Source organism: Myxocyprinus asiaticus, chromosome 31 (assembly GCF_019703515.2).
Source record: "Myxocyprinus asiaticus isolate MX2 ecotype Aquarium Trade chromosome 31, UBuf_Myxa_2, whole genome shotgun sequence".
NCBI lineage: Eukaryota > Metazoa > Chordata > Actinopteri > Cypriniformes > Catostomidae > Myxocyprinus > Myxocyprinus asiaticus.
Window position 1 is genome coordinate 39,027,921 of NC_059374.1, and position 25,401 is coordinate 39,053,321.

The following is a 25,401-nucleotide window of genomic DNA, read 5'->3' on the forward strand; positions in this document are numbered from 1 at the left end:
AACATAATAATAAATGTTTCTGCTACAACACATATAAAAAAAAAAATATATAAAAAAAAAAACACAATTCAGAGTAACTATTTAAATGCCAGTTTTTAACTTTCTTTTAAAAATATTAAGTGTACTAGCTTCCCTAATATCTAATGGTAGTGTGTTCCACAGTTTTGGCGCATAATTTGCAAAAGCCGCATCACTGATTTTCTTTCGTCTGTAACTGGGAACCTCCAATAAACATGCATTTGATGATTTAAGGTTCTTGATGGGATATAATTAACGAGAGAACTGGCAATATAATAAGGTCCTTGTCCATTTCGAGCTTTCTACATAATGAGGAGGACTTTAAAATCTATTCGAAATGTTATAGGAAACCAGTGCAATGCAGCTAAAACTGGTGTTATATGTTATCTTTTTTTAGTTCTGGTTAGTAACCGAGCTGCTGAATTTTGGATAAGTTGAAGTCTATTAATTTATTTTTGTGGGAAACCAGTAAAAAGTACATTACAGTAGTCAAGTCTACTTGAGATAAGAGCATGGATTAGTTTTTCTGCATCTTTCTGGTTTAAAAAAGGTCTAATTTTAGCTATATTTCTTAGGTGAAAAAATGAAGATTTTGTCACCTTATTAATATGGGAGTTAAAACTTAAAATCAGAGTCTAATATAACACCAAGACTTGTAACATCAGGTCGAACCCAAGGAGTCAATTTTACCAGATTTTGGAACAACATTTCTCTTTTAGTTTTACGGCCAACTAATAGAATATCAGTCTTATTCTCGTTTAACTTTATAAAGTTATTACTCATCAAATTATTTACTGCCATAGGGCAGGTAGTAATCGAATTAATAGCCGTAGTATCATTTGGCTCAACAGAAATGTACAGCTGTGTGTCATCAGCATAACTATGGAAGCATACATTGTTTTTTCTGATGATGTCACCAAGTGGCAGCATATACAATGAAAACAATAACGGTCCAAGGCAACTTCCTTTTGGGACTCCAAAGTGGGTTTCATGTTTCTCAGACACATGTTCTCCAAGTTTAACATAAAAATTTCTCCCTTTAATATATGTTTTAAACCAATTTAATACACAGTCAGAAAGACCTACTAGCTTCTACAAACGATTGATTAAAATATCATGGTCGATCGTATCAAACGCTGCACTTAAGTCTAAAAAAACAAGCTGTTTTAAAAGCCTCAGGGAAGCAGCCAGTCTGAAGAGATGTATTTATAATATGAAGAACATGACTTGAGACACTGTCAAACACCCGTTTAAAAAAAGTTGTAGGTACAGGGTCAATGCATGAGGTAGTGGAATTACACGTGGTAACAATCTTACGAAGCTCGGTTAATGTTATACAAGTAAATTCTCCCAAAGTTAAATCTCTATCATAAGATTTATCAACTATATTTACATCAGTGACAATGCTAGTTCTTATTGATAATATTTTGTCGTTAAAAACAATGCAAGTTCTTCACATTTTGATGCAGAGAACTGTTGAGGAGTGGAGGCAGTATTTACTAACTGATCAATAACAGAGAATAATATGCTGGGATTACCAGAATTCTCTGTAATAATCCTGGAGAAATAATCCTTTCTTGCCAAAAGTAGTGTTTTATTATAAACAGCCATTGCTTCTTTATATATATTATAATGAACTGTTAACCGTGTTTTTCTCCATTCGACAACTTCTCTTAACTTCTCTCACATTGTTTATGTTTAACCATGGGGAAGTTTTAACAGAAGATCTCTTTTTGACCTTTAATGGAGCAATACAATTTAAAACAGCAAGGAAAAAATAACTGCTAACCTGCCACCCTTCCTGTTTTGTCTAGCAGAATGATAAAAATTTAAATTAGGAGGACAGACATCATTTAGCATTGCTGCGCCAGTAGTGTTATTAAGCCACGTTTCAACTAAAAGCATACAATCCAAATTCTTTTCAGTTATCAGATCGTTAATCAGAAAAGATTTATTAGGCAATGATCGAACATTAAAAAGAGCTAATTTTAGTCGTAGAGATTTCAAAACAGGAAGGGTAACTGAAGATGAATGAACCTTAACATGTTTAAGATTGTTAGTACATACATTTGATGATTTATGATTTTTACGATATGTTTGACCATGCCTCCTACAACTTGAAATCACCGGTATATTTGTGGAGATGGCATGGGATCTGCCTCATTTCTGGTGAAAACTTGAATAATGATGTCTATGACGAGTGGATTGACTTAACTTCAACGTCACAGCCTGAGCCAAGTCCGTACTTGGTGGACATGCATAAGGGGGAAAAGAGTGGCGTTGGATCCATGACTGAGAAAGGGACATTCTTTGAAAACTTTGGGTAATGTGGGATATAGGGTCAGGCAGGGGTGAAGAGACAGAAATCTGCCTACAGGCATCCGCCTTCACATTTGTCCACACCTTTTCAAACAAGTGTGGCATCCCAAGGACATGATGCAGGTTAGCACCAAGTAATCTGGATCCATTGGTATTTGGATGAATCCCATCCTGTTTAAAACGATATTTGCAATTCCAAAAGATGTTAAAATTGTCAATAAACTTAATTCCATGAGCAGGGCATGCTGCTATGAGCCAGGTATTCAGACTAAGAAGTCTGCTAAATGTTTCGATTCCTTTCCCTGCATTTGGAATGGGGCCTGAAATAAATATGTGTTGTAGCTGACTTTCACTCAGTTTTTTTTTTTAATAGCATAGAAAAGTTTTTTTTTTTAAAACTCAGAGTCAGTTTACATTCGCAAGATATCGAAAGACCCAGCATGAATTATAATCCTCATATTAGTCGGACATGTAGAGAGGATAGTCGGTACTAGTTCTGTTAATTCTCTGACAGGTGTATCAACCAATGTCAGAATTTCAGTCTTTGCCATTTTCACATACTTGGTTATTGAATCCCCAATTAGCAGAGTATCTGGCTTATTAGTTGTAGACTTAACATTATTTCTTCTGATGGTCCTCTGCTTAACAGTTTTTTCTGGACTATTTCTTATATTGCGATTATCGTGTGAAGCCTCCACACGTGTTATGTCTCCGCGGTAACGAGCTCAACAAGCTATGTGATGAGATGCGCGGATTGACAGTCTCAGACACAGAGGCAACTGAGATTCGTCCTCCGCCACCTGGATTGAGGCGAGTCACTACGCCACCACGAGTACTTAGAGCGCATTGGGAATTGGCATTCCAAATTGGGGAGAAAAAGGGAGGGGAAAAAAAAAACTTACCAAATTGACAAGCTCCCTCCCTCCTCCTTTCAGATAATTTCCAAAAACTAGCTATCGACAAAAAAAAAAACTCGCCAAAACTTTTCAGAAATCGCCATTGTATTTGTAAATGGTCAGAACTATGAAAACATACACTGATGAACCGAAACATTATGACCACTTGCCTTATATGCTGTTGGTCCTCCGTTTGCCACCAAAACAGTGCCGATCTGCCGAGGCATGGACCCCTGGAGGTGTCCTGTGGTATCTGGCACCAAAACATTAGTAGCAGATCCTTCAAATCAAATAAGTTGCGAGTTAGAGCCACCGTGGATCAGACTTGTTGGTCCAGCACATCCCACAGATGCTCAGTCGAATTGAGATTTGGGGAATTTGGAGGCCAGGGCAACACCCTGAACTCTTCATCATGTTCCTCAAACCATGCCCGAACAATGTGTGCAGTGTGGCAGGGCGCATTATCCTGCTGAAAGAGGCCACTGCCATCAGGGTATACCATTGCCATAAAGGGGTGTACCTGGTCTGCAACAATGTTTAGGTAGTTGGCATGTGTCAAATTGACATCCACATGAATGGAAAATATTTTATTGAACATCATTTCCATTTAAGCTTTAATTTTGCCAAATTATACAAAGTGTGAAAATATTGTTTAATTGCGTACGTAACCAGTCCTACTCAATCTGCTCCACGCGGGATTCGAACCGGTGTCTCTAGCATGTAAGGTGGGCATGCTAACAAGGAGGCTAAAGGCTACAGCCTCTGTTGTCAGTTGCTAGTGTGCCTCTTGAGGCCAGCAGAGTAAGGTTTATACACTGTACAGCTACCTACCAGCTGGCTACCATTTCATGTGCATTTAGGATACATAAAATGTTATATATAAAATTAGCCTTAGCATGACAAAGGAGTCATTTTATTAAAAAAAATAAAAAACGTAAATGACAAAAATGACGTAAATCTGCTGTGATACAAATATTTACATTGGACATTGTTGGTAGACCAAAAAAAAAAAAACTTTTTTTTTTAAATGTGAAAGTGTGAAAAGTGCTTTAATGAGACTTGACTTTATAAAAGTACATAGTGCTAAAAGTGAAATAAAAGAAACACCCATCAATGCTTATTCAGGATTCAGCAACTTGGCAGAGATTTTGTTACTAATTTCACATGTGAAAAGTTAGGCAATCATATCAGAGTTCATTTACACAAAGACATCTTAAAGGAAAAGTAGAAAAAACAGCCGGTTTAATGCTAAAGTGAAAAAACTGTTTTGGTGCAAGAAACTTGACTAATGTTATAAGTGTACTTGCTGGCCCTTTAAGTATATTTCTCTAGTTTTGAGGTTTTAAGTTCTTTCAAAGTGTTGGTGAGTTCAATAGTGTTGAGTTCTCTGTAAACTGTAGGATGTGTTATTTAATTGTGATTTTGTGTAATTGTATTCTTCGTTTTGAGTTTCATTGGTGCTGGTGGTTTGTACACTGTTGGTGTATTCAGTGGCAGTGACGTGTGGCTTGTTGCATACTGTAGCTGTGCGGCTTTATTAGTGTGTTGTGAGGTTGTGTTTAGGTGTTAATAAAGTCTGGTTTCTGTCATCACATTCTTAGCGAGCTTCTTTTAAAACCACAGGTATATTTTGATACTACTGAATCGTGTGAATCTTTGTCATTGACACACACACACTCAAGCTGCTCAGACAGGGAAAATGCCTCCTACACTTGTGTCTTACACAAACTGTCTAAAACACACTGATATAACACCTCCTACACACACACACACACACACACACACAATATACATCCTGCTAGAGTGTTAATTGGCTTCATTTAAACTTAATTCAAATAAACTCTTTATTCCGTACATCTGGATGGTGTTTGTGTTTGCTATTGTGTGTTTTTGACGTAAAGACAATTGTCAGTTTTGTGATCTGTTATATGTTCTTTATTCAGGTTGCTAGTTTACGGTCCCTTCTGGAAAAATTTTGCGTAAATACCAATATCAAGACTAAGCATTTTTACTTGATGTAATTCAGTCTACAAAAAATGAAGAAAGAAAGTCATACAGGTTTGGAACGATATGAGGGTGAATAAATGATGGCTGAATTTCATTTTTTTGGTGTACTTTCCCTTTAAAAATGATTGTCAGGCAAAAACAACCCATCGCAAAAGTGCTGACACCCACCACAAAACATAGACTTGCCAAAGAAGAATGCCACTCAAGTGGCGTGTCTAGAAAGTAGCAGGATCAATAATTAAACCAAAGATTAGTCAAAGATCAAAGATTGAGAGTGAGATTACATAAACACACCCAAAGCCCCTCATTTCCTCTCATTCTACACACATCACGCTTTTTTCTTCTCCTCGAGACTAATTTGAGGCTGATTTGTATTCCGTCCTTAACGAATCTACAACAGGCCTGCATATTTAATGAGCCGGCAGGGTACTGGACAATTTCACTTTCACTGGATAGTTTCTTACTAACACACACTTACACACAGTAACTGTAAGAGGGTGATGTGAAAGACAGGATGTACATAATTGGGGTCTCATTAATATTTGATCACAGAGATTATGCCAATGAACACACATATTTACACTCATACACACACACACTTAGTGTCTCATACCATCCGAGTCTTTAACTTATATTGTCGTTATCTAGGTCAGATAGCAGGGACGCAAGAACTGTCGAAAAGCAAAAAAATCTCTACATTTCCACACCTTTATTCGCACTCTTCATATCTGCTCACTCAGCTTTAGCAGAAATATCAGCTTTCAACAAGGTGTGGGAACATTGTAAGTGTGTGTGTGTATCTCAGTGGAGTGTGGTGGACTCCATTCTCTGGGTTTTTTTTTTTAGTCCAATGTTAATTCATGTTTAAATTTATGCTTTCTTGGTTTATGTTTATATTCCATGTCATGTCAAATGTGTTGCATTTTATTTACATTGCTTAAAAAATGACTGTAATAATACAATAAAAGCACATTGTGTGTGGCATTTATTTGCAACAACTTGTTGTTGTTTGGCTTTTATTTATAGTCACTAAAGGTCTACTGATATATTGGTTTTACCGATTAATCGGTGCCGATAGTTGCTTTTTGGAACGATCGGAAATTGGTAAAAATCAACACCGATTGTTGCCAAAAATAATTTTGTGGCCAGAGCCCTTCATCTGGTGAATATATAGGTTATAAAAACCTTAATTTGGTGAATACTTACATTTAGAGAATTGTAACGGTGCCAAGTAACTGTCACCATCACAGTTTATGGACTAATTTTACAATTATTATTAACGAAATGTTATAACAAAGACACAGGAAGCATAGACATTATTGAACGATTATTTATTTAATGTTTATTTAACGACTGATAGTGTCACTAGAGAAAATGAAAAAAGTATTTAACAAGCAATTGACAAGCAAACTCTGATCTACTCTGATGAATTATGATCTTTATATTTTATAGTATTTTTATTGTAATGCATTGTAGATGATTGTAAGAGTGCATGATTTGTTTGGAAGCACAGACAATTCAAAATAAAACTCCTTAGTGTATTTTGGGCTTGTTTATAGTAAGTTCCGCGCTATGCACCAAATCTGAATTTTTTCTGGTTATGATTGGGATTTTGGTTGCACAATAAACCTACATCTGGGGTTTTACACTTTTTGGACTCTTCTAGCCTCTATGTCAGTGCCCATCACAGTAAGGAAAGACTAAGAAGAATTTTTAACATTCATGAATCGGTTTAAAAACCTATCAGCGATTAATCGGTTATCGGCCCTTTTCACCACCCAAGTTATCGGTATTAGCAAAATCACAAACGATCGATCTCTAATAGTCACCACATTTTGTGTGGAGGAATTTGACAAACTAAATTAAATAATTATGTACAGTATAATGAAATCAATAAATACATCATGGAATGTTACTATTATTAAATAAAAGTACAATGAAATGTAAGCGTAAAGTAATGTACAATAAAATGTTAGTATGAATAAATAAGGAGTGAGATGTATTTGTTTATTTATGATTGAAAAATTATTTTTTTAAAAACATGTGGAATACGCCTTGAAATAAAATATGACATGAAATACATAACAAAATATGCCTTGAAATGAAATATACAGTACTGTGCAAATATTTTAGGCACATAAGATGCTTCACAAAAGCATTTGTCTTAAGATGGTTATTTATATCTTCAGCTTTAGTGTGTCAATAGGAAATATAAATGTTAGACCCCAAACATTACTTTTGCTAATAGAAAAAATTAGAATAGAAGAACAGGGAGCCCTGCAACAGATAGCATGGTCCCAACAGATCCCCCAACTGAATATTGAGTCAGTCTGGGATTACAAGAAGAGACAGAAGCAATTGAGACAGCTGAAATAGATAGAAGAACTGTGGCAAATTCTCCAAGAAGCTTGGAACATCCTATCTGCCATCAACCAAGAAAAACTGTGCCCAGGTGTATCTAGGAGAATTGGTGCTGTTTTAAAGGCAAAGGTGGTCACACCGAATATTGATTTAGCATTTTGTTTATGTTTACTGCATTTGGTATGACATTAAGTGATAAATGAAAACTATTTATGGCATTATTTTTGAAGACAACCTCACTATGCAACATTTTTCACAAGTACCTAAGACCTTTGCACAGTACTGTGTATATAAATCATGAAATAATTAAATACATTAAAAATGTAATCAATCAATTAAAAGTATTACGAAAAGTGTCTATTAATAAATAAATAGGGCAGTAATTTATTTATGTCAAATGAAAAGCGACATGAAATATGACGTTAGATGCCTTTTAATTATTCACGATATATTTTTTGTCTGCTATATTTAATTTTTACAACATATTTAATATTGTATTTCATTTGCTTTTAATTCTTTACTTATAAGACTAATAGCAGTCGGTGCCAGCCAAACATCACTTCAGTTTATTACGATGGACTTACCCTGATGAACTGATGCCAACTCCAACCATAAGACATGGGATTCTTCATATGCCATAGCCTGAAACTTGGATTTAGGATAGACCTCACCGAAATTATCGGCCAGGTTGAACTGCGATGCACCTAACTGATCTCTGTCTGCATCACCTCGGTCTATTGATGGACTATACTCTTGAAATGGAATAAATAGACTATCAATTAATTGCCAACAAAAGCCTTCATCAGCCAACTAACAAAGGACAATGCATCTATGTGAACTTCTGCAGTTAATCCAGGATGGACTTCAAAGACAATAGCCATTAATCTTACAGTTCATACAAAATCTTTATTTTAAACACTGGCCCTTAACACTTACTTAGTTTAATAATTTTAAACCATGACTTGCATTATACATAAGTAATATTGGCATTACATTCATGTTGTTTAGCCAGAGGGGAACTGGCCGCCACAGTGAGTTTGGTTCCTCCCAAGGTTATTTTTCTCCATTAACCAACATCTTATGAAGTTTTGTGTTCCTTGCCACAGTCACCTTCGGCTTGCTCACTGGGGTTATAAATACAATTATTATTTAATTACTTATTTTTAAACAATTCACAATCATATTTTATCAAACTACACAGTGATGACTCTAAGACATTATAGATATTACAGTTTTATCTTCTGTTAATGCCTGATCTTCTGTAAAGCTGCATTGAAACAATGTGTGTTGTGAAAGGCGCTATACAAATAAAAATGATTGACTTGACTACTTATTGTACTTTTTAAAACTTTTTAGTACTTATTTAATGATTGCAGCATTCTATTATGTATTTATTTTAATACACACACACACACACACACACACACACACACTTTATCTGCTGATCTGCAGTTACTTTATGAAAATTAGTGCATTTTACCCTATATGATGTCATTTCGTAATATGTTTCTTATATTGTTTTTGATCAGTTATTTTCTCACAAGAGTTTTGTTTTAGATAAGGCGTTGCCTCCCTTGCCTCCTTTGTAAAAGCCCTTGGTGTGTGCATGTGTTTTACATGTAGCTGAATGAGCTCTACTGGTTTGTGGTAAGTGGTGTGAGATGACTTTGGCTTGTCAAGGTTGGACTTCCAATCTCTGTCTCTGATTGGCTAAAGTGAATTTTTATTACCTTAGAGAATAGAATACTCTCTCTCTCTCTCTCTCTCTCTCTCTCTCTCTCTCTCTCTCTCTCTCTCTCTCTCTCTGACTCTTTTTTGTCATCTTCTCTCATTTCGACATTCCTCGGGCAGTTCTGCTGGTGTTCTGAATATATTACGGGTTCTCTCACTCAAGACAATAAACTAAAGGATTTTATGAATCCTACGGGCTAACAGACTGAATTATTAATGTCAGACGTGCACACACACACTACTGTATAATATATACTGTATACTGTATACACACACACACACACACACACACACAAAGCTGAGAATGTTTTTTACTAGCAAAACCTAAATAGTTTTGTGCCCCTTTGCCATTTTCAGATCTGATTTTAGTTACATCACAAAAATGTATCATGGTAAAGAAAATGCTTCGCTTAAATATTAAAGACATTAGGGTATAACCTTCTGTAAAGCTGCTTTGAAACAGTGTTTTGTGAAAAGCGCTATAAAAAATAAAAAAATTGACCTAAATTAAATTAACCCTAACCATACCCTTACTCGTAAACCTACCCGTACCTCAACCTCAGTAGCAGCAAATTTGGGCATTTTGCAGAACAACATGTAGTTACACAGTAATTTGACTTTTTCAGTCAACTTTTGAAAATATGGAAAAATCCTAAAAATCTAAATTGACTGAACTTAATTTTCACTGAAAATGAATCAGACTTACTAACTAATTAAACATTTCTGTTTCATTCCACTCCCAATTAACTTTATTTTATTTATTTTGTTTGCAGGTGTAATCTACACTACAGATCTGTTGGATCGAGAGACGCAGGACTCCTATTGGCTGACAGTGTATGCCACAGATCTGGGCGTGGTTCCACAATCAGCTGCATTACAGGTGTACATACAGGTAAGTGTGTGTGTGTGTGTGTGTGCACGCATCCCACATGATATATTATGCAAATGTGTGTCTTGTGCAAAACATTTCTAATACTTTTCTTTAGAAAAATGTAGCTAAATTGGTAGAGCATGGCACTATCAGTGCCAAGTTTGTCAGTATGATTCCCATGGAGCACACAGACTATTCTAACAGACTATTCTAACAGGTTGAAGATGTCAATGACAACGCTCCGCTCACATCTGAACCGATGTATCACGCCACCATTCCAGAAAACTCCCCGAAGGACCAGTCAGTCATTCAGATCCATGCGCAGGACCCTGACGCCACAGCATCTGAGCCCCGCCTCTCATTCCGCATCTCCAGCGGCAACCCGCAGAACTTCTTCAGCATCAACTCACGCACCGGTCAGTGTCCTGTCAATCAAACTGCATCTTGCGTGATAGAATGTATTAGTCCAAGGTATTCTTGTAATAACTTTTAATAACATTTGTTGCTCAGAGGTTACTCTTTCGATAACTCAGGAGACCTAATCGAGTTTTCAGTAGTCTCATTTAAGTATCAACTTTGTCTCAGATATTTCATAGAAGCAAACAAATATAGACACAAATGAGACAGTTGTTTCCAGGTAGTGAAGAATCTGGATAGTAGTGCTGCTACAATTTGGTTTTGGAAGTCTTTAATGAGAAAAAGTTGAGCTCATATTGAAATCTCTTTTCATTGCAATTTTTTTTGGGTGAATTATCCCTCGAAGCAGAAGTCTTCATTTGATCTCGAATTAATATCACTGTTGTCTAAGAGTAACAATTGAGTCATTAAAGAGATCTCATTAGTGATTTATCATTCCTGTGTTTTGTTTGCGAGTTTACATAAGGGTAAGTCTGTGCAAGAACGCTAATAATTAACTCACATGCATTAATTAATTCAGTGCATTCAGTGTTTAAATTCAAGCATTTAAATGTGTATGTGCGTCTGTGCACAAGTTAGAGTCTCCCGCTGCTCTCCGCATTATGACATCATCATCTGAGCACACTGGAAATCCTGGCTGCTGATTGGCTGCTGCAGTGTTCCGGTCATGGTTTTGTCTTTGATTGACAGGTTAATTTCATAGCCGCAGGCCCTTCCCTCCAGCCTCACGGCCCATAGTGCCAGTCAGCAGGAAGCACAGATACTAATTAAAAACGTTATAAAGGTCACAGAAGGTCAGTCTGACAGAGAGATGGAAGGCAACAGCAAAAGAGACGCAATGAAAGAGAAAAGATCAGAAAGTGTTGTGAGATTAGATACAATATGCCTCTTTTCATAGCGGTTGTTGTGTCTTGAGTGAACTGTATTTTCTGAAAAACTGTAAACAAATCAATTTTCAGCCAACTTTTTTGTGTTGTGTTTGTATTAAAGAAGTTTGATCTGTGTGAGCTGGTTAAAGATTGATTTGAAAATGCTGGTTACCATCTATGGAGACTCCTGGAAAAGAGTCCAGTTAAATGCTTCATTACCTAACGGGATCTTGACCAACACATGCAGCTTAAAATCAATCAGTCAATCAGTCAGTCAATATATCTATCTATCTATCTGTCTGTCCGTCCATCCGTCCGTACATCAATGTATAATTCTATCTTTACAAGTATTAAGAGATTTTTTTTCTGTCTGTCTTTCTTTCTTCCTTCCTTCCTTTCTTCCCTCATTCCTTTCTTCCTTCCCTCCCTCCTTCCACCCTTCGTTCCTTCCTTCCTTCCTTCCTTTGTTCCTTTCTTCCCTCCCTCCTTTATTTCTTCCTTCTTTCCTTCCTTCCATCTTTCTTTCCTTCCGTCCTTCCTTCTTTCCTTTCCTCCCTCCATCTTTCCCTCCTTCCTCCTCCCTTCATTCCTTCCTTCCTTCTTCCTTTGTTCCTTCCTTCCTTTGTTCGTTCGTTCCTTCTTTCCTGCCATCGCTCCTTCTTACCACCCTTCTTTGCTTCCTTTCTTTTGTTCCTTGCTTCCTTCTGTCCTTTCTTCCCTTCCTTTCTTCGTTCCTTCTTTCTTTCCTTCCTTCCTTCCATCCCTACCTCCATCTTTCTTTCCTTCCTTCCCTCCTTCCTACCACCCTCCTTTGCTTCCTTTCTTTGTTCCTTCCTTCCTCTTTTCCTTCATTCCTTCCTTCCATCCCTACCTCCATCTTTCTTTGTTCCTTCCTTCCCTCCTTTCTACCACCCTTCTTTGCTTCATTTCTTTGTTCCTTCCTTCCTTCCTTTTTTCCTTCCTTCCTTCCTTCCATCTGTCCGTCTGTCCGTCCATCCATCCATCCATACATCAATGTATAATTCTATCTTTACAAGTATTAAGAGATTTTTTTTCTGTCTGTCTTTCTTTCTTCCTTCCTTCCTTTCTTCCCTCATTCCTTTCTTCCTTCCCTCCCTCCTTCCACCCTTCGTTCCTTCCTTCCTTCCTTCCTTTGTTCCTTTCTTCCCTCCCTCCTTTATTTCTTCCTTCTTTCCTTCCTTCCATCTTTCCTTCCTTCCTTCCTTTTCTTCTTTCCTTTCCTCCCTCCATCTTTCCTTCCTTCCTCCTTCCGTTGTTCCTTCATTCCTTTGTTCGTTCCTTCCTTCTTTCCTGCCTTCGCTCTTTCTTACCACCCTTCTTTGCTTCCTTTCTTTTGTTCCTTGCTTCCTTCTGTCCTTTCTTATTTTCCTTTCTTCGTTACTTCTTTCTTTCCTTCCTTCCCTCCTTCCTACCACCCTCCTTTGCTTCCTTTCTTTGTTCCTTCCTTCCTTTTTTACTTCCTTCCTTCCTTCCTTCCTTCCATCCCTACCTCCAATTTTCTTTTGTTCCTACCTTCCTTCCTTCCTTCCACCCTTTCTTCCCTTCCTTTCTTCATTCCTTCCTTCTTTCCTTCCTTCCTTCCTTCCTTGCTTCCTTTCTTTGTTCCTTCATTCCTTCCTCCTTCCTTCCTTTCTTCCTTCCTTTCTTCTATCAATTGAATAGGTCTAACCACCACATTAGTCTATGTTTTATTTCTTAGGTGTAATAAAAGCTGTCTAAATGTTAATCAAATGGATCAAGGCCTGGCCTCCCCTCTTACCTGTCATGTGAAAACCTTTTCAGTCTCATCGTGTTTGATTGTGTGTGCGCTTGAAGAACGATTATACACTACAATCTAGCTTGCACACACACACTTTGTTGGGCTTTTACTGGGAAACTTGTTTGTCTGTTTATGTATATAGATTACATGAATTATTGATGCTGAGTCAAATATGCTAAGCGAGGGAGAGAGATGACATTACCGCTCTTGGGAAAACATCGCTCAATTCTAGGTTTAAACAAAGTATATTAGAGAAGAGAGCTTGTGAAAAGATACAGTAAAGATTAATTTAGAGGTGAAAAAGGGGTCATTTCATTATTTTCCTTAAAAGCAGAGTAAAAATGTATGTTCCAGAAATGGCCAAGATTATTTTTAAAACATTTTTTTTTTTGTAAAGCGTACAGTGTAGGGCAGAGCCACTTCACCTTGAAAGCTCAGGGTCCACAAAGCAGGATTTTTCTTATATCATAAAAGTGAGTAGACCACAGTGTGTGTGTGGTATGCGGTGTCACAACAATCTTATATCACAGTGTGAGTTATTCTATAATCCAGTAAATTAAGTAATCTCATTGAATTATTTCCTTTTTTATTTTAGAATTTGATGAATGTCAACCAAAAAGGATAAGATTATTTATGACAAATATAAAAGATTAATCTGTGCAACAGCACTAAAACCAAAAGACTCAAAACAGTAATACAATATAAATCAGATTAGATTAACCATATTTTATGCAGTTGACGATAGAAACACCTGTTACAGCACATTAGTTAAATAAAATATTATTGCGCCAAGTTGCGTTGTTGCTTGGCAACCATAAACAATTCTAAAGTTACACCATTTATACACCAGAGACAACACATTAAACTAAATTGCTCTCTTTATAATCAACAAAGCTGTCTACATTTGAAGCTCTCGATTGCAACACAATTTGTTGAGTAGGCTATAGTTTTCTGCTTGGTGTCTGACAAAAGAAGAACATGAGGCACATCTTTGTAAATTCTAATCTCATTATATGTATGTTTGTTATATTATTGACAGCTATGCATAACAGGAGTGTGTGCCACAAGGAAAGCTTTATTTACTGACAGATTTATCATCGGGAAAACAGAACCAGGCTGTTTTTTCAATATGCGCATGTGTTTAATTGGCATGGATGGCGGCAGATGTTATGAGAATATTTTGTTGATACACTGCAGTGTTTTGTGAAGAGCGGCCGTTGCTTGTATACAATTCCTAAACACTTTATTGCTTCTGCATATGTGTTCACATCAGAAGAGTTTATCTACACATGAGTGTATCTGTTAGAATCGTATTATAATTCATAATTTTTAAAAAATCATAGCTTCCTGAAGACATTTCATAAACTCTTCTGTACTTATGAGCAGCTTTTACACGCTCCCTAAATATCACAGTCTACTGAACACTCTCCCCAAACTCTTCCATACTCTTGAGCCATTTATACATGCTCCCTCAACAACTCCTTAATCCTGAACAAACTCCCTAAAATCCTTAATACTCCAGAGCTGTTTATACGTGCTCCCTAAACAGTGCTGTAGTCCTGAACATGCTCCCTTAACTCCTCAGTACTCCTGAGACATTTATACATGCTTTCTAAACATCACAGCCTCCTGAACATGCTAACTAAACTCCTTCATTCTCCTGAGCTGTTTGTATGCTCCCAAAACATTGTTCTGTTCCAGATACTATTCAACATCCAACGAAACCCTCTAAACATATGACTGATAGGATGGATGGATGGATGAATAAATGGAAGGTTGGGCGAATGAAGGAAAGGATGGATGGACAAATGAAAGGATGCATGAATGGATGAACAGACAGATGGATGAAAAGACAGACAAACAGACCAAAGTATAGATGGATGGAAAGACAGTCAGACAGACAAACGAAAGGATAGATAGATGGATGGATGGATGCTGGTCAAAAATGAAATCTTGTTGTTGGATGGATGGATGGATGGACTGATGGACGTTTAGATGGATGGATGGATGGATGGATGGATGGATGGATGATGATCAAAAGGACAAGTGGATGGATGGATGGATGGATGGATGGATGGATGGATGATGATCAAAAAGGTTTGGATGGATGGATAAATTGACGAAAGGTTTGACAAATGCAGGAAAGGTTGGATGGACAAATGAAAGGATGCATGAATGGATGAACAGATGGATGAATGGAAAGACAAATGAAAGGATGGATGAGTGTATGAATGAATGGATGGTTGATGGTCAAAATGAAATCTTGTTGGATGGATGAATGGACTGATGGACATTTGGACGAATAGACGGAAGAATGGATGCATGGATGGATGGATGATGGTCAAAATGACACCTGGATGGATAGATGATGAATGCATGGATGGATGGATAGGCAGACATGTGGATGAATGGACAGAAGAATGGATTGATGGATGATGGTCAAAAGGACACCTGGATGGATGGATGGATGGATGGACAAATGAAAGAATGCATGGATGGATGGATGATGGTCAAAATGACACCTGGATGGATAGATGATGAATGCATGGATGGATGGATGATGGTCAAAATGACACCTGGATGGATAGATGATGAATGCATGGATGGATGGATAGGCAGACATGTGGATGAATGGACAGAAGAATGGATTGATGGATGATGGTCAAAAGGACACCTGGATGGATGGATAGATGGATGGACAAATGAAGGGATGAACAGATGAGTGGATGGATGGATGGATTGGTGGATGGATGAATGGATGATGGTGGAAAATGAAACTTTGTTGGATGGATGGATGAATGAACTGAGAGACGGTTGGATAAATAGACAGTTGGATAAATGGACAGTTAAAGGACACCTGGATGAATGGTTGGAAATTCATGTAGATTTTAGATAGATAGATCTTAAAAAGGCAATAATGCAAGAAAGGCAAAAATGGTCAGTAGTGACCATTAACAGTTTTCAGATAATCAGATGCACTATATTCCTGTGTTTTCAGCTTTGAACACTTCAAAAGGTCTCTCAGGATGCTCTGAAGTGTTCCTCTCTCACTCTATCTTTCTCTCCCTCCCCCTTCTACTTGTTTCAGCAGTAATTTGCAGCTCTGGCTTCTAGTAGGAAAGTTTTACACCTTTGTAGGTTCCTGACAACCCCCCCCCCCCCCCCCCATCTCCTCCACCCTCAGTTCTCCACCCCCCTCCATCTCCTCCACCCTCATCGCTCTCTTATCCTTTCTTAACACCCTCCTCTCCTCCCCCTCACTTCATCATCTTTCCATTCTCTTCATCAAAAGGTCTTCCATGTGTTTTTGTCTCTTTCTGTTTCTCAGTCTTCAATCGGGTCCCCCTGTGACTCCTTAACATCCTGCAGTCTTCTCTTTCTCTCTGTCTCAGTGCTCTCACCCTCCTCTCATGATGAAAGACTCTAAGAATAGCTCACTCTATGTCTGTTGCGGCACATATAATCACTATGAATCTTCTACTGCCTGTAAACAATCTGTTTTCACTGTTCCTGAATCAGTAATAGCACCTAAAATCATTGATGCAGACCTCTTGGCTTCCGCTACGATTGTTCCTGAATCAGCCTGTTTTTGCTTTTCAAATGGCCATCATGATGATTTGAATAATTCTGATTATACTCTGTTATGCATCATTTAAAATAATTGACCGTCTCTTGGAGTTTTATCAAAAGCATAATTCGTCATTTCTGCAAATGGTCTGTATAGCAGAAATAACCCTTATCTAATAGAAAACTTCACTTGTACTTTACTACATGAATATAAGTTATTAGTTAAGGTAGCTAGCTATACATTCTGTAAACTATAAACTATGTTAACTCTATAAAATTCACCCTTACAGTAGTTGCCCTACAGGTATAAGAAAAATACTGACAGTTGCGCACTAAAAATGCAAAACGTACTTGCGTTGTGTTAGCATTTGCATTGTGACATATTTCATAACACAACGAGTGAAATCAAGCTTGCGTGGCTAGAAGTGTTTGTGTACTTGCATAGAGGATGTTTCCCAAATTTTCTGGAATCAGCAGTTGTGCTGTAAAGTTTGAGTCCATGGCCACACTAGTCCATTTCGAAAGTCACCATTCTAGTTTGGACGAGAGGCGGAAACGTAGCAAAAATCAATGAGTTGTCAAACGAAAATGTATTAGTGTAGACATGGCCTGAGATTGTCTTGCGGATTATTTGTTTATCACTGGAAGTGTTCTGAAGTGTAAAGCTGTGATTGGTCAATAATTCGCAGTTCGTATCCGGCAGAAGATTTTTCAATATCTGTGTCTACTCAGAAATAGATACAGAATGTACATTTTCTAATTTGTGCAAATGACAAAGAAAAGCTTAACTATAATTATGAGTGACATTTTGAGGTTTAGAAAAGCATGCAGTTTTAAAAATCAGAATCCTACTTCCTCTGTCTCTCTGCCGATTCTCTTGTTTCTTTGTCTTCTTTTCTCTGCTTCAGATACTTGTTGATTTATAGATGCCGCGTGATCTCAGCATGTTTGTGTGTGTCTGTTTTGCGTTCGTGTGGTGTGTGTGTGTTTGAAATTTATGACAGCAACAAACATGTACTCCGCCAGTGAATCACAGTGACACTCATGTGGGGCAATTTCCCACCTGCAGCCATTGTGCGTGCACACACGCAACACAAGCAATTTCCGAAGGTTTTTACACTATTTTTATTCTTAATGAGGTTCTTGGGAATCCATGACCTCCTGTACAGAGTTACAGACACAAATGCAAACACACAAGGACAATTGCAGCATCATACAGTATGCATCTATCAAATGCTAGTTATTGAAATACATTTTTAATCTAGCTTTTATTTCTATATTTTATTTTATTTGTCCTTTCAATTTAGTTTTGTTGAATCCACACTGAATTATTGCTTCTACAGAAGCATATACCATCACTTAACCTCGTAGCTCAGTGTGGGTCTTGAAAGGTTTATACATGTTTTCATCAATAATCCATTTTTGCATACTGTTGCACTCTGTAATTAGTACTTAACCAGAAAATTGCTAATTAAATGGGTTTTTTTTCTTTCCCTTTAATGAAGTTGAAATCACGCTGACTTAGGATTTTTTTTATTTTTTACATTGTTTTTAAATCTTGTATGTCATTGTGGGTCTTTCTTGAAAGGTTTATACATTATTGCTAAAAATCAATTTTGCTATGGAGATTCTGAATGTTTTTACTTCTAGAGTTTTGTACTGTTGTCACAGTACAGCACTCTGTGTAGCATGGGTCAATGACTTGACTCTCATTTTTTTTTTTTTTTTTGTCTGGATCTATTAAAGGTCCTCACATCTGTTCCTCTTTAAATCCTAAATGTCATCCTAAAGACATGAATTGTAATTTTGCGATATGTGTAGCATATCAGGAGCACTCATATTAAAACTCCAGTCATATCAGTAACCTTATAAAAGCTGTTTTATTCTACATGGAGAGGGTCCACACATCCAACTGTAAGTTACTGAGTGCACTTTAAGTTATTCAAAAATACATTAAAAATGCAATTCACACAAAACAATTACTTGAATTTCGACTATGATGAACAAGTTTTCAATTCCTGAGTTCAAAGTCATTTTAAGATTTTTTTAAAGGCTTAAAGTAAAAAAAATGCATGCATTGTAACAGTCCAGAGACGGCAAGAAAAACAAATCATAGTCTTCTTTATTATTAATTTTTTATTATTATTTCTTTAAAAAAAAAATAAGAGAGAGGTAGAAGGGGGGTTGGGAGTGTTGAATGAAGTCATAACACCACTCGAACCGAAAAAAACGGAAGAAGAAAACAAAAGGGGAGAAAGACGGAGGGGTGCCAGGGGGCAAACAAAAAGACTAGAGACAAAAGTTTGGCAAAACTCCCGTCTATGACATCATGCCTGTAACACACACTTGTAAACACTCACAAACACAAATTACACACTTGGTTTGTGGCCCCATCGGATAATTGGTGATACCTGAATGGGGTTTACTGGCTGTGGTGGGCAAAGGCTGTCTGCAAAGAGGTCTTAACGTCTACAGATTTCTGATCTCATCGCCATGGCAACCAGAGGCTAAGTTACACAGTTACCGCTCTAAACCTAAGAGTCAGTATGTGTGTGTGTGTGTGTGTGTGTGTGTGTGTGGGAAAGTCGGCAAATGGGAAAAACGGATGGATTAGAGTTGTAATGTTGGACGCTGAACACTCACACCCACACATGCTTTTTATGTGCTGTCTATGATATTGGATACTTAATAACAATGGTACAGAAAATCCATCATAAAGAATCCTCCGTCCCCCAAGCACACACACGATCACATAGTCAAAATTCTTTTAACCTACTTTTAATTTGAAATGTATGGATTTGCTAATGAGAATGTCTTTGTACAAGGAGCCAATCTGTTCATGTGTGAGTAAGAAAGTGTGTATCTGTGTGTGTGAGTAGCTAAGGAACAGCTGCATTCATTGGAATTAGCATATTAATTAAGAAGACAAGTGATTACCAACAATTAACTAAAATTAATACAAGTGGTATACAACATAGCAACAGCATAACTATACAGGCCAGTTCTTCCTTGCACATAAAATATGCATGATGTGTACACTTCTTATCAATTTTTTTTTATTTATTATTATTTACTATTATTTATATTTATTTTTTACTACACACCATGGATGCGTAGTATGGGGGCTCAGGGCAAAAATGCCACTGAAAGTGACAAAAAATGGCCCTAAAATTCAAAATATGAGGGCAAAAAATGCCCCCATAATAACTTTCTCTATTTAGGCATGTTACCGTGTAAAGCTGATGTTGATTGAATTTGTTTAAGAGGTAATCAATTCTCAATCTAGATAGTCATATTAAGAATTTATGTTAATTGATTGATTAAATGTAATTATTTAACATAAAAGAATGAAAGAAAAATATGGCCCTTTAAAGGTATAAAATGACCCTTAAAATAAAAACCAAGGGGCCAATATCGCCTCTTAATGGAAAAAGTTAATTTCTGACCTTGCTACACACCCGTGTAATAATCGTTAATGAAAACTAAATGAAAGCATTCAGGGCTCGACATTAATGCTTGTCCGTTTGTCCGGGACAAGTTGAAATTTTGAACGGGCAAGTTAAAGAGAATTTTACTTGCTCGACCGGACAAGTAAACCGATTAAAAGTTAATTTCTTTTAACATAAATAGAGAGGGATTGCGGGGATTAAGCACAATTTTAATAATTCCCGCATGTTTCACTTTCAAATGCAGGGAATGCCCTCTATCGTGTCACTCTCTCTCCCTCACGCCTTCACTCGTCATGCAGTTCAGCAGCTTGTGAGTTCCTGTGCCATTTGCTCAATGCAATTTAGATCACGCTATAACTATTATTTAGGACTGTGAATCGATTAAAAAAGATTACTAATTAATCGCAAAGTTTTCTGTGATTAATCACGATTAATCATGGTACATGGTACATTAAAACAGACATAAAAATATAATCAAATATATTTAATTGATACTTTATTTCAAAGAACGTGCAAGAAATTTGTTAGTTATAATTTATTTAAATAAATATGTTAAAATTTTATACGTTTTTTTGTGGATAGAGTTAAACAAATTTTTACAGGTATAAATATTTGTACATAAATATTATATGCCATAAAATCAGTGGACTTTCTTCAATTAAAAGTTGGGCAAAATCTTCTGGCATCTTTTAGTGGACTTTATTAATAATAGTATCAAATGGGCAGATTCAATTCATATCAAGCTTTGTTGGCAAGATAAACTTAAGTGCACATTGCCAGTGCATTATTAGATATGGCAGCTTGCCCATATCTCTCCCACACCTGGCTCACCACTTGCGGGTGATGTCTATTCTCTGTACAGTAAATCCGCTCTGTGTTTATTATGCCCGCTTTATGTACTAGGATGTGCAATCAAGTTGAGTGAGTCCTGGAAATTCATATATGCCCATTTTTACCACAGGAAGTGGGGAAAAAATTTAAAAAAGTTTCAGGAAGTGAAAAAAAATGGATACTGCATTAATTGCATACATTTTTTTAATAAACTAATAATCGCAGAAATTAACACTTTACATTCCCCATCCCTAATATATATTTAAATGTACATATACTGTATGTATGTAAAAAATAATATTTGGGATTTTAAATTGTTATAATGTACAAGTGGTTGGGTCAAAATATACTGTATCTTTAAAGCACTTGCCCAAAAATGTGTGATTTTGTGTTTTACAGGTCTGATAACCACAACCTCTCGGAAACTGGATCGCGAACAACAGGCTGAGCACGTACTGGAGGTGAGACATTCACACACACACACACTCATGCTAACCTACTTTCACACAAACAAACATCCACACACGGGGGGGGGGTGGGGGTGGTTTGGGGGGGTTAGTCTGGGGGAGCTGCGATCCATGTTAAATTGCGTTACCTCCAAATTGCGGATTAATTTTCTGAGCGACAGGGAAAATAACCATTTTCACTTCATATAAATTCAAGAAAATTGACGCGTTCTGACTGAATCCTGAATTCTTTCACCCCTGCTGGTCTGTTTGCATATGTAACAGTGAGAAAGAGTATGTATGTGTATGTATGTGCGAGAAAGTTTTAGCCATTTCAAGTGGGTGTTATGTGTGTTTGTAATAAATTATATTTTGTGGTGTTGATCTTTTGAGAATAAACTTGTCCTTCTGTAACTCACGTTATGTTGCCTGTTCACCGTGTGATCCCTTGACACCCAAACATTACACAACCCCCCTCTATTTTCAATTATCACCCCCTCCCTTTCTCAGTTTCTCTCTGGCATGTTCAGAATGAAATACTGGCTTACTACTTACTGAATACTGTGCAGTATACATGACTATACTGCATACTATTTGTTAAAAGTATGTATAATAGTATGTATAGGATGTGAGACAGTGTGTATTACGCAATAAAATACACTTCAAACAAAACAACATCACTGTCTGTAAGTTAAAATTGTCAGTAGTCATGTTTCCTTCTAAGTTACGAATTTAATGTATGCTCAAAATCAGAACATAGCTACAAAAATTCGCGAGTAAAGCAGAGTTTTCACTCCATGCGTTGAAGAGAACAAAATAGTCACTTCTGGGGAAATTACTGCAAAATAGAATTGAAAATGGAAGTTGAAATCACTCTTTTATTTAATGTAATGGATTACTTTTGGTTGAGAGCGTGCAGATAAAACACTCTGACGAAATTCATGTTTGCTACTGTAGTGTTCAGCGGCAAATCCCAAAATTTGCATAAAAATACATGGATGGAAACCTAGCTAATGTGACACACTTGATCATTTAATTAGTGTCCTAGAAGAAGTGAAGAATCTGAAATATTATTCATTTTTACATCATAACATTATTTGGTTTTGCATTTTTCAAATTCCTAAAACTTTGTTTATTTCCAGGTTTAAATTAGATTTTGAGTCCTAGATTTTCATTGTAGACTCAGATTTTTGAACCCTTTTGTACTATATACAGAACATTTGTAGTACGTACTGCAGCAAAGGTAAGTGTAGTATATGCTTTGTTTTTCCAAACATCATCTCTCTCTCTCTCTCTCTCTCTCATTTTGTCCACTCAGTTCTCTCATTTATTAAATTATTCTCTCTCTCCATGCTCTCTCACCCGTCTGTATTATTTCCTCTTGTGTTTTTTTCTCTCTCTCAGACAGACAGATTGAATTTGTACAGGCGTGGCACAGCAGCCTGTATGTGTGAAAGGAAATGAATAAAGTGAATTGAATTAATCGTTCTGTTGTTTCTTCCGAGATGGATGGCACACACCGTGTCTTCTGTTTTTAATGATATTATTTAAATATACGTTCGCAATTTGGCACAGTCTCCCGATTGGCCGGCAGTCTTGTCCCCCCCGTTGATTGGCGGATGAACGATGAGCTTGTTTGCTAATGAAAAAGAGAAATGGATAGAATGTCGGAGAAAGGAAATGAGAGAAAAAGTGGAATATGAGTTATCATGACTTCATTCTGCGGAGAGAAAAATGAAGGGGAAGATCAAATGCCTAGAGTATCTCTCTTCCTCTCCTTCCTGTTCATTATACAGTAACACACCAACTGTGTCTATTTTTACTGTAATTTGTATAGAACTGCACAAAACTCTTTCTAAAGCCCAAAATATATTTTGGTTTTGATATGAACGCTCAGCATCTGTGTACAGAAAAACACTAGCCTTTCAAAGTATTCTTCATTTGATTGTGCACGCATACACAGGTGATTGGTGCATGCACGCTACAACTGCTGAGAGACAGGACTATTTCTCTTCAGGAGTTTAGACTCATAAATATGTCTTTTATATTCCTTCAGACTCAAATTATACAAATGTATGTATCTCCAGACCTCCTCACACACACGCTCTTGACGCGCTCTCCACATTCGTCTCCTGTTGTTTAGCAGTGACATCTTCTAGCGCTGCTTCGTAACAGCAATGTCTCAACTGTGAATGTTGCCACCTTGTGGAGCCACTAATTAGTGCAAATAATTCTAGGCACATGCGCATTCTGCGCATTCAGAGTACACGTGGTTAGAAAAATCAGGCCGCACGTGTTCAGTGCTCAAGCACTCTGATGATGACGAAATCTGCGTCAGGCATCCTATACGCAAACGCCTAGCATTCGCATCTGACCAAAGTCAAATTTGGGCTTAAGGCAGCATGTGAACGCCACACAAACAACTCTCATCAAAAAACAAACGTGAGACTGGATTCAGTGATTCCAATAGAGTTTAAAGTTAGCATGTTACTAAGCAAACCACATAATACTCATAAGTACAAGGCTCGACATTAACACTTGTCCGGGACAAGTGGAGTTTTGAACGGGCAAGTTAAAGAGCATTTTACTTGCCCGACCATAGCTCAATAGAGTGGGATTGCGGGGATTGAGCACAATTTTAATCATTCCCGCATGTTTCACTTTCAAATGCAGGGAATTCCCTCTATCGTGTCGCTCTCTCTCCCTCTCGCCTTCACTCGTCATGCAGTTTAGCAGCTTGTGAGCGCGCGCAGTGGGGAAGTGCATATTTACTGAACTTTAGATTTTACACATGTAACGGGTATAAACCTGTTAATTGGACATGTGAATGGTGTTGTACCATGTCTATATAACCGAGCGATGCGATTAAACTATTGCTCCAGTTTATAATCAACAAAGCTGTCTTCATCGCATGCGTACAAAGTTGGAGTGATCTCATTTTGTCTCGTCACATCGTGGCGCTCCCTCATAATACAGCAAGAAAGGCAGAAATTGCAAAAATGCTTTGTGTAATAATACCATCAGTAGAGTGAAGAGAAACACTTAAAACAGACTTATGCACCCATTACATATCTCATCTTTCTAGAGCTCCATCTAATGTATGTATCCGAGATATTTTCTCTGCCATGTGAATCAGTAATATACATTATAATAATATTAACACTATAACATTAATAAATTACACACAATGAAAACATATTATCTATCTTTAATATGCATATCTGTTTTAAATATACAACATAACTGATTTAGCAGCAAGGTTCTATCAGGATTTTATCTGTTAACATTTTCAATGCATTTTGTCAATATTAAACAGCCGTTTTTAATGCAACTGGTGAGAATTGACTTGTACTCTCAAAGAGATGATTTACCTGTCTGACTTTCTATCTTCAGTAGAACTCAAAAGGAGATGTTAGGGAGAATGTTAGTTTCAGTCTCAATTCACTTTTATTTTATGAAAAAAAAAAAAAAAGGATGCAGTGACAGTGAATAGTGACTGTGACTTTCTGCCAAAAATCTAATTTTGTTTTCCTCAGAAGAGAGAAATTCTTTCTGCACTAATCCCTATTAGGTGTAAATGATGACAATGGAGGCTTTTCTTTTTTTCCTTTCTATTGTCGTTTCTGACTTCCTGTTTCAGTGGCATACCCAAAATTAAAGGCTTATAACTTGACAAAAAAAAAAAAAGAAAAAAAAGAAAGGAGGGTCAAATGTTTGGTAGCATTTTAAAGAAAGCTTTTTCATTTTTTTCAATGATATAGATTATGATAAATTCTTAGACTCTCAGTCTAAGATACTGCTGAAAAAAAATATTGAGCTAAATATGAACTTTTTTTCTT

General features: G+C 36.9%; 1 protein-coding gene across 5 annotated transcripts in view; it reads left to right on the plus strand.

Annotated features, from left to right (window-relative positions):
- LOC127422217 (protocadherin Fat 3-like) overlaps nt 1–25,401 on the plus strand; it is a 127,254-nt gene that overhangs the window by 13,682 nt on the left and 88,171 nt on the right. For all 5 annotated transcript variants that reach the window (XM_051665555.1, XM_051665558.1, XM_051665556.1 and 2 more), the window contains exons 2-4: nt 10,106–10,224; nt 10,421–10,619; nt 21,516–21,577. In XM_051665555.1, the coding sequence (XP_051521515.1) occupies nt 10,106–10,224; nt 10,421–10,619; nt 21,516–21,577 (380 nt within the window). The remainder of the gene's footprint in view (nt 1–10,105; nt 10,225–10,420; nt 10,620–21,515; nt 21,578–25,401) is intronic.